We start from the raw sequence: 10,905 nt of genomic DNA, 5'->3' as shown, positions 1-10,905 counted from the left end.
ATCCAAACTCAGTTTAATGACTTGTTTTTTTTTATATATATAGATATATATAGATATATATATATCTATATATTTATATATTATTCCTACAAATACATGGTTTTCAGCACTTTGAAAAACATTCACTTTCCTCAGTAAACCAACAGAGCTAGAAATATCCTACATTGAAAAAAAAAAGGACAAAGACAAACCATTATGAAAAGAACCAACAAAGAAATTCACAAATAAAGACATGAAAAAAACAATCGAATGGAAAAAAAACCAACAACATCCTGTACAAACACTATGGCCCAATAATTTAAGAAAATAGTGTCTCTAAAACGTTCATATTGCTTTGTACCTCCACTGATCGGGCAAAGCCCACCCTGTGCAACACCAGGCAGTTCAGATGGCCACCACAGAGGGCGCCAAATCCCAGGGGCTGATGTCACTCCAGAGGTTATGGGGTCAAGCTGCAGCCAGTGGCATGCAGACGCAGCAGAAGAGAAACAATCATGTTTGTGTTGTTGTTTCCTGTGTTCTCTTCTTCTCTGGTTCTTTTGGCAGTAACAATACAAAGACAAGGGATGGTCACACTACTACAGCACTGCACTCCTTATGAAACCAAGGATGTTTTTACTGTTTGTTGTAGTTTTACCTTTTATTACTCTCTACAGCATTATTACTAGAACTATCACCATCACAGATACACAGTGTGCATCGTGTGTTTGTGTGTGTGAAGGATTCGTCCAGCTGTGTGTGTGTGTGTGTGTGTGTGTGTGTGTGTGTGTGTATCGTTGTATCAGTGTTCAGTGCTCAGGGCTTGTCTTCTCTGGGAAGAGTCAGTAGCTTGGGGTTGGTGTTGGGGTTTGGGGAGCTTCCGTCCTGTCCCGAACCCTCTCCAACTCCCAGGTCAAAGGAGTCCTTGGAGTCACTGGAGGGCGCTCTTCTCCTCAGGCAGGTGTCCCTGCTGGGCAGAGGAGGGGGCATTCCTAATCCCCCCAGCCCCATGCCCCCGAGTCCCGGGTAGAGGCCCTCCTGTCCGTCAGGGGGGTCCACAGAGATGCAGGGCGGACTCATCTTCTTCTTGTGTCGGGGTGAGGGCAGCGAGGTCTGAGTGGGGGTCCGGCTGTGGATCTGCAGGCTGTTGGCCCGCGACACGAAGCCGGAGGAGGTGGATGTGGTGCCGCGCTGGGGGCCGGACTCCACCGAGGCGCGCGCCTCCACAGAGTGACACCGCGGGTCGTCCAACCAGGAGTGAGGGCGGGGGCGGGGCGGGGGCGCGCTGGGGCCCTGCGTCTCAGCGCTGTGGAACCTCTTCAGCTGCCTCAGGCTTGGACTCCGGCTCTCCTGGCCGCCGGCGTAGCTGCCGTAAGCCTCGGCACCGCCGACGCCGATGGCCTCCGCGGCGCCGCCGCCGCTGCCGGCCAACACCGCGTTGGTAATGAGGGACACTTCCTGATCCGCCGAGGCCTCCTCCTCTTGGTGCGGCCTGGCTGGTAAGAGCGGAGGAGGCGAGGGGGAAGTAGGGGAGAGGGAGGCGAGGCAGTGCTGGTCATGAAGCTGGGTGTGCACGCTGCTGGGGCGTGAGGGTTTAGGGGAGGCGCCGGGTGTGGCGGGGACCAGGCAGAGAGCGGGCTGCTGATAATGATGGGAGCAGGGGGAGGGAGAGGTGGAGGGGGATGGAGGGAGGTCCAGAGAGGCCACATTGACAAGTCCTTCATTGCTCTCCCCTCCGTCTGAGCACAGGGCCTCCTGAGAATCAGTAGACACGGCAACCTGGAAGACGGGGCATGTAGGGGGGGGGGTGGAGGGGTATTTAGGAGAAAAGGGTGAGGAGATGGAGGTAAATGTGCAGTGAAGAAAGGGAGGAGGAGATGGGGGATAGCGAGGGTACGGGGGATCAGGGGAGATGAGAGGGGAGGGGAGACTAGTTATTCTGAGGTGATGAGGGTGAGAAGCAGTAGTTTGGGTCAAAGTTCACCATCTGGCCATCTTATTCACAGAGTCTGTTGGGTAACTTGTTTTTAACTTAGTAACTTTGGTCTTGTTTTATTAATTGACCGTGCTACAGTTACACAGTTACACTTTTTTTGATACATTTGTTTTGCATATTTATAGATTATGGATGTTTTTGATACGGTAGAAGGAGTAGATGTAATTTAAATAATGTTTAACTAAAAAGAATCAAACTTTTCTGTTGAAAACCTATATCATACACAATACTGATTGAAAGCAGAATATCATTTTATTTATTTGACCTTAAAACAGGCAGGAGGGGCTCTTTAAAGGGTCGTGATGACTGTAGAAATGAACTATTTAAACTCTCTACATCACGACTAAGATTGTCCTGGACGATCTCTCCCCACCGTTTTCTGTTTGTATAAGGATGTGATCAAAGATGACCCTTCACTTTGTTGGAAATAAATAAATATTGACTGTTTTCCCTGTAAGTCATGTTAACATTTAATACGTCACAGGAGGTTTTTCCAAATAGTAGGCACCAACTGACATGAATGCTATTTCCATGTAAGAAGCTCATATCTGTGTTTCACCATCAGTAAAGTCGACACTGATGTTTTCTTAGTTGGACAGAAGGACTCGTCAGATTGAGCGCTGGCTATACACAGTGAACTCTGAACCAGACCACCTAACCCGCGAACCTTTGACCATTCACTCGACACCCTGTAAACCGTCGGCGGCGGCAGTTTTTGCAGTTCAATTTACAACCGAATTCTGACGAGTGGTTCCCCCGCCGTCGTCCTCGCCTCTGAGCAAAACCATCTACAGGGTGTGAGGCCAACAGCCAGACATGCAACTACTGTAGGACGAGGAAGGTTTAGTAAGCGCCAATGGTTGCTAAAACTCATAAAATGTTCCTCACCGACCAGAATTATGTAGGAATGAGGAAGCCGGGCATGCATGAGTTTAAGGGGCACAGCGCTTTGAGAAATGTTTGGACTCATGGGTGTCCCTGCCTCAGGCCCCGAGTGGTGGGACCACAGAGACACCTTGTGGTCAAAGATATCACAACCAGGCCCGGCCTAATCACCAGCCACAGCAAAATACCACCAAGTAACAAAGAATAACTGGAACATAACGGAGGAAAGCTCACTCTGTCACACTGTTTTAAGCAATATCGGGGTTAAGTGCAATAACTACTGCAATAGAGTTCACAACTATATGCCGTTAAAGCACTAAACTAGTCAATAGAAAATTCACAAGTGCTCTATCACTGTGGTACTGCATGTACAAAATGGGCAAATGCATAATGGGCAGCACTCGCTGCCTGTTCTGTAGCAATCCCCTGAGTCGTATGGTTTGTAATGTCGTAAGTGCACTGCATTGTGGGTAAATGTCTAAGCCGAACGGCATCTTTGTCCGGCTTGAATACATTCTATCACTCGGCTACCGAAATCCACTGACGCGATGCTACACCTATAGCTCCTGCTGCTCGTATCAGAGTGTAGAAGAGTGAATAACCTCAAAGTCCCAGTGAGACGTCCTACCGGCAGAGCTACCTGTTAGAGAGTTGGAGATGCTTTGTGGCTGATGGTTAGCAGGAGACAAAAATCAAATGAGTGACAGAGGAGGGGGGGAGAAAAAAAAGGGAGGGAAGCCTGTGTGTGTGTCTGCGTTAATCTGGTTGTCTCTTGGAAGATGAACATGGAGTCCATTGTTTCTGAAAGGCCCAGTGGTAGCTAAAGTCTGCGGCTTGTTTTGCAGTTTCAGAAACAGGAGTATCTGTGCTTGAGCAGTAGCTCGGGGTCGGGCGGCTTTTGGGCCCAACTGAGCTGAGATCAGAGAGTAACAGATACCACAAAAGGAGAATGAGGCAGCAGATAAGTTAACAACAAGTAGGAATACCGGGAAGAAGGGGAGAGAGAAGGAGGGAGAAAAGTGAAACTGTTTAGAACATGCAACGAGGAAAGAGATTTAGGAAAGCTCTCAACCAGTCTCTCTCTCTCTGCAACAAGGTGTCAAGACACGCAAGCCCTGAGAAGCAAGTGAGAAGATGTGTTGATACATTTTCTAAGACTGATCTGAAGTGTTTTCTCTCGTGTGTTTATGATTTAAGAACAGCTGGAAAAGAGGTTTTGCCAGGATAATCTTTCATAGTGTTTGTTGTTGTAATACGGATTCTGTCCACAGGAGGCTGAAGTGCACAACCACCCAATGTTCAAAATAAGACTAAAAGCATTCTTGTTTTCCCAAACAGCAGATTCATGATTATTAAAATACATTTCTAGCCAAAAGAAAGACATGACAGTCATGTTAAATAACTGGCTAGCACAATATATGTAACTTATGTTTCAGTATATATCCGTTATATATATCTTAACGCTTTCAGTCCTATTTAAAACGTGGGGCAGTTCAGCCTCTTGTGGCCACAGTGAGTATTACAGTAACACTGATCCTTACAAAAACAAAATCACCTGCTAATTCTTTTGACCTGTTTTCACAGATGAAAAAAAGGAACTTAGAAAAAGTATTATTGGTGCTTTAGTCAAAATCAAAAGATGACTTAGAAAATGGATTTACAGAATATTTTTTTCTCACTTGCCTCTCAGGGCTACCGCAGCACAAAGGCCACAATTGTTGGGAAAATCTGAGATTTAAAGAGATTTAAAAAAAAAAGTTACAACATTTTTTTTTTGTCTAATGAATAACTTTGACTGAGCTTTCATCCCACACAGTACAGACACAGACAGGAGAAGATCATAAGAGTGATTTTGGAGTAAAGGGAACATCTGAAACAGTGGGATTTAGTCACCTGTCTGCGGAGCGTTCGGCTGAGTGTGTGTGTGCGTCTGGGAGGGGGAAGTCGCGGTATGCTCTCCGAGTCGGAGTGGCTGTGGGGGCTGATGGGTCTGAAGAGGTCCGCGGGGATGTTCAGCTGCTGGGAACGCTCCTCCGGTTGGGAACGCACTGAGCTGCTGGAACCTGCACATCAACCAGCACAGCACAGAACACGCAAACGCATCAGAACAGGTGCAGCAGGTGGGTTTAGTTCTCAGAGGAAATGACCTGCATCTTCCTTGGTTGATGTCAACTTGCATTATGTAACAAATACCAAATGTTACAAGGCCTCCCATTGTCTCTCCTATCCTAACGAGCTACCCAGATGCAACTGTTTTGCATTACAAAACAGTAAGTAGGTGTTGTGTTTTGTCGCAGGAGGCTTATTTAAAATGAAATAAATACCGTATCACATTACCTGATTGGCCCCTGTGGGTGCCCAGTAGGTGCTGGGGCCCCTGCGTCTGTGCTAGAATGTGTGCCGGAGGCGGGGCCGCGTTGCCGACGGGCTGCAGGGGCAGGAACATGTAGCTGTCGTTGGGCAGGGAGTGTGTGCGTCCCACCACTGGCTTCCTGACACTCAGCAGGTTGTCCTCCAGTGGCTCCCCAGGATCCAGCTGCTCCGGCTGGGGAAAGAGACAAGGGAGTCAGGGTCCCGCTGGGGCCGGATGAATCAGGGCTTCTCTTCCAACTCAAAGAACTTTCACACTCCTTCTAACACATGTACGGTTGATATCTTTTTAAGACACCAGGTGAGGCAGTGGTCACCAGCATACACAGAAAACAGACCGGATCTCTGCATGTTGGGGTTGACTGGCACAGAGCTGCCACAGATCACAGAAACGAGACCATGCAAGGTAGAAATTTCCCAACGCTTTCTTTTTTTATTTTCATTTTTGAAGCGTAAGACACTCTGTGTCATGTGTCTGCATTAACCCCCCCCCCCCCACAGCCACGTCACTTTAAGCAAGCCTGCTCCGTGATTGTGTGTCAGCTGGGGCAGTCTGACCCACTACAGAACCAGTTCACATTCATCACAGAGCTACTGGAGGCTCCAGCGCACTTTACACACACGACAACTCAAGAGAGGAGTTAAAAAAAAAATACCACAACCCCCAGAGGACAGAAGACGAGGACAAACACAGAGGAAGACTGATAGGAAAGGACCACGAGGCTCACGTGTAAAAGCACATAAGAAAAAAACAAACTGAGGAAAAGAAGAAGGAAGGAAATCAGTTTACAGTGAGAGAGAGAGAAGGAAGGGAAATTAAGAGATAAGAGGAGAGATAAAGGAGAGAAAACCGCAAACTGGCAGGTGAGGAGGCGCACTACTCTACTGGACTGGACTGGAGAGTAACACACATTAGGCTGGAAAGGTGGAATGAGAAAGGGAAGAGAAAGAGGGCACATGGTTAGATTCACCAGGGTCTTTCAACGCCTCTTGTACTCCTTTACTTCTTCCCTCTCTTACTTCTTGTTTTTTTTGTGTACGTCTGTCCCAGCACAATCCCGTTAACTGCGATTTCATGTCACGTGTTGGCTGGGATATTCCATGTGTGAGACTGCCAAGGTTACAGTGGTCCCTCTCTGGGGAAGACACGTGAATACAGTGATCATTAATGTGGCAATTATACCCTGACACCCAGTTGACATTCAATTCATTTTTTTGAATTTAGTGGGAAGATGTCCTTTCAAAGAAAGTATGTTCTACCGCAGAGCCAACTGGGGCAGAGTATCATTGAGGAATGTGTAGACTAATCCTGTGTGAGGATGCATTGATAAGTCTAAATGCAGGACGTGTCCTGGTAGGAGAACATAATGGATGAGGTGTTGACAAAGAACTCTATGAGGCAGTGGCGTTCCTTCCAGCGGTGTCCATTCTTCTTAAGATCCAGACATTATGGAGTAATGGAGTGACTGCGCTAACATGACCACCTAACGCAGCTGGTTCCATTTGTTTTCCTCGGGGCATAAAGTAAATAGTGTTGCAACAGTGTGTGCCCTTAAGAACTGATCTGTGATGGGATTTTAACTCACACGTGCCAGCCAATAAGACACGTATTCAAGGCGTAGACACGTCATTTCCTCAAAAGTGTCCTGGAAAAAATTATGTCATATGTAACTAATTATTGAGAAGATAGAGATAAAGATCTGAGTTAATCTCAATTAAATATTCATCATTGGACACTTTATTCTGAATATACGTTGAATCGTGTACTGTATGCTGCTACACTGACTTTAAGACTCCCAATGTTTTGCGAGCAATACAAATGAATTATTGAATTGGAAGTGTATCAACTGAACTCTCCATTGTCCCAATAGGTAATAACAAATGACGGATTTACAGTTACATAAAAGAAATTACAGGAAACTATTGGACCTGTATAAAAACAAGCCTGAACATGATTCTGTAGTCGTGGTATACAGTAATTCATCACATGTGGCCCAATGAGTCACTATAACTACAAAAAATAATAATAAATGTAGGTGACAGCAATGGTTTTTTGGTCTATTTGTTGTTGCTGGAAATAGCTGCCTATTGCAGCAACAATGAGAGCACGAAGAGTTAATCAAAACTGTAACGTTGCGGCTCAGAAATACAAAAACAATGAGCTGAAAAACATAATAAAGCTGAGTGGAAATGCAGGATACGGGTGGAACTCTCTGTGGGTTCATTAGTATAGCGCAACACCTTTCACATACAAGTTATTTGATCCATTATTAATGTGAGAAAAGATCATTATAGCCCTCTTAAATATTTTTAATTGCGCTGGGACTACCGCTGCAAATGAGCTGTTTAGCTAATTGAGCATCCACTTGGTTTCCCCCTGTCAATGTAAACCTGTTCCACCCAAGTGTGTGAGAGTAGTTGGGAGTACAAAGTGGCTTTGGAAGTGCCCCGTGAAAGGAAAACACTACAAGATACTGCAGAGGAGGAAGAGGGATGGAGAAAGAGAAAGAGAGGAACTGTCAGTACATTGCATTCCAGACTGGTTAGAAAGAGAGGGTTAAAATCGTCGGGGGCCGAGTCGTCTGTCAGAGCTAGGGACCAGGATTTCTCAGAGGCCAGAGACAGAGCTTCCATCTCCGCTAGAGGGATCTAGGCAGGGAGAGACAACGGCTGGTGAGCAGAGAAAACAAACGCACACTCCGTGCAACACACAAAGATAAGGACGATACACACAGAGATAAGACCTGTAGCTAACAGGAGAATACACGTTTGAAACAACAGCTATGAAGTTTGAAGTATGTAGCCGAGCGAGAGGGAGGACGCAGCAAAATGTATAGGCTGGAAACTACATGGAAGGAGGATCTTTAGACTTTTCAAGCCAGCTGGTGATGTGTATCAGATTGTTACTGATATTGTTACTGAGTTTTTTTCTTAGAAAATCAGTGTCTTGTTCTTGCATTCTCTTTATTGACCAGCAGGGGGCGACTCTTCTGGTTGTATAGAAATCTATGAGAAAATGACTCTGCTTCTCTCTTGATTTATCACCTCAGTAAACATTGTAAACATGAGTTTATGGTCTCAATCTCTAGGTTCAAGTCTGCTTTAATACAGCATGATGTTCATTGAGTAAATGATGCTCCATTTAGAGTGAAATAGACCATAAAGAGAAGTAGGATTAGGGCGGGGCTACCTTGTGATTGACAGGTTGACACCACAGTGCTGTCTGGTCTATCATAGAACTTTAACTCAATTCACTTTTCACACACAGTTCACTTCTTATATACAGTCTTTGCTATGAGGTCATATAACACAAACTGCCTCCTTATCTAGGTTCCGGACTGACGCCGAGCATGCGGATTGTGGGTCATACCCAGAACCCACACCGCTTTATGTGAAAGTGCTTTTACAGCTTTTGGACCCTCATCTTGGTTTGAGCTACAGGGACATTTTTAACTAGATTATTTACTAAGCATGCAACGTTTAACAAAAAAAAGTAGTACGGATCATTTGAGAACTGAATGTTCTTGTCCTAACGCTGATTTAAAATTCTTTGATTGGTGCTTTTTACTGGTTTGTTTTAAGTCTGTCTTCTCTTTCATGGGAATTTTTTTTCCTCCTAGCTAAAAGAAATTAACGCTATTATTCAACTGTGGGGTTTTAAACAGTGTAATGACAGGGTCCAGGCATGAACATGAACACACACACACACACACACACACACACACACACACACACACACACACTAAATTGCAGCATTTTCTGTATAGGGGAGCTGCTGTATTTTGGGCTTTGTAGCTGCTTAACGGGGGAAATGCTTTTTGACAGGAAAATGGGCCATCCGAGCAGAGAGTGTATCCGAAGTGGAGAGGTGGCCTGTGTGGCATCTTGTAATGACATCTCTGACCCATTTAAAGCTTTTAGAAGATGGGCTTATGTAATGCTAATGTATTTGGCCAAAATTTGCCTTCAAATGAGGAAAAGAGGCACAAAGATGCATAATTCAGTGACGCGGTGATCCATAGCTTATTGAGCCATTACTCTGCAGACTTGTGTGTAAGGGTGTGATCACTTTGCGGAGACGGTTTTGCAAAGTAGGGATTCGCACGCACAAACACACAAACATGCCACGCACGATGTACAAACAGACACGAAGCTGTGTCAAGGAGACAGAGCAAAATCTAAACCATGTCACTGAGGCTGCTGAACCAGACCAAAAAAACCTGCCAAGCACGAATGAATGTAAAGTGAGCTAGGGAATGAGATCATAGCTAAGGCGGGATATGACGTGCCGCACTGTGGTGGGCAACAGGGCTGGTTAGAAAGGGGGAAGGAATGCCAGTACAAAAGCGGTAATGGCTGTAGGGCTGCACAATATGTGCAGAACATCACATGCTTTTCAATGAATTTTATGAAACGAAGTTCTCGGGTTATTGTGTACAAAATGTTTGCATAAGCGTCTTTTACTGTGTAGGCCAGGAATTCTGCACGCTACAAACTTTATTCATCTTTAAGTGATTTAGTCTGGTACTGAGTCATACAATTTCATTTTCTATTAAATAAGTGGTAAACTCTGCCAATAATGGTGAGATAGTTTCACCTGGTCTTAATATAAAATATGTTGTTTCAAGAGTCAACCAAACTCAATTCTTCTTTATCTTTATCTAATCTTCATTTAAAGGATCAGTTCACCCAAATTAAATCTCACCTTTGGGTACCTAGCCCTATTTTTAGGCCTCTGCTCGAAAATTGCATACCCATACTAAAAAGACTGTAGTTCTGTAACTACAAGGTCTATTTTAATAATTTAGATGTTATAATAACAGAAACACTTGTGAGATTTGATCAGATGTGTAAATATCAGTATATATGTTACTGGTTAACACTAAATGAAGATGGCACACAGCTCAAATTGAAAATGTTTAGGTTTGCCTGAAGAAAAGCACTTTTATTGTTATTTTGTTCTTGAAATGAGGCCCTGGCTAGCCTAAAAACTATCCCAAATCATAGCACAACATGTCAGTAGTCTCAAAAAAAATGTGGCTTTGATAAAGTGAAGCAGGCCAAAGATATAGAGGTTTCAGTACGGAGAGGTCACGCGAGGTCAAGCTAAATTCTCATTTTGGAAGCAGCTGTTCTATTCTAATTGTATATACTATATAACTATATATATTTCACTTGTTTTATCACTAATAGTGTTCAATCTATCCTAATACAGCAGTTTGGCATCATTTTGAGAGCCAGAATCCTCTCTAAGGCTGTAAAACATGTATCCATTCTCGTCTGAGCTCCAGTCTTCATGTGTGTATTGGAAGCTCAGCAAGCCTATGATTGGTCAATTTTAGAAAATGACACCTCTTTAGACGCGTCAGAGTCTCAGTAATGCGGAAGTAGAAGCCTGGTGTTGTTTGACTGAGTCTTTAGCCGGTAAAAATTGAAAAAACGCCTTGCACCCCTGTGTGTAAAATTCCATTCATCAAAAGTCTGACCCCCTCCCGACGGGGTCCCACAAGTTAGGTTGACCCCCCCTTTCACCAGGAAACAGATGACAAAGACACAGGACATCCGTAGCAGCAGTGTTTAGCCGGCAAACGGGGAATTATGCCGGTCTTTTCGTGATTCAACTAAAGGTGCTGGCTGTGATTTTTTTTCAGTTCCGAAGATCCAAACAATAAGGA

At 44.7% G+C, this 10,905-nt stretch overlaps 1 protein-coding gene across 1 annotated transcript in view; it reads right to left on the bottom strand.

Annotated features, from left to right (window-relative positions):
• Positions 1-405: 405 nt before the first annotated feature.
• The window catches only part of cacna1g (calcium channel, voltage-dependent, T type, alpha 1G subunit), a gene marked incomplete at its 5' end in the record, with an annotated part of 205,250 nt that continues 194,750 nt past the window's right edge, over positions 406-10,905 (bottom strand). The window contains 3 exons of the mRNA XM_079182289.1: positions 406-1,758; positions 4,754-4,923; positions 5,198-5,405. Of these exons, the coding sequence (XP_079038415.1) occupies positions 796-1,758; positions 4,754-4,923; positions 5,198-5,405 (1,341 nt within the window). The 3' untranslated portion in view covers positions 406-795. The remainder of the gene's footprint in view (positions 1,759-4,753; positions 4,924-5,197; positions 5,406-10,905) is intronic.

The sequence above is a fragment of the Pholis gunnellus genome (assembly GCF_910591455.1).
Source record: "Pholis gunnellus genome assembly, chromosome: 21".
NCBI lineage: Eukaryota > Metazoa > Chordata > Actinopteri > Perciformes > Pholidae > Pholis > Pholis gunnellus.
Note: the sequence above shows the minus strand (reverse complement) of the source record. Positions and strands in the feature narration are given on the sequence as shown.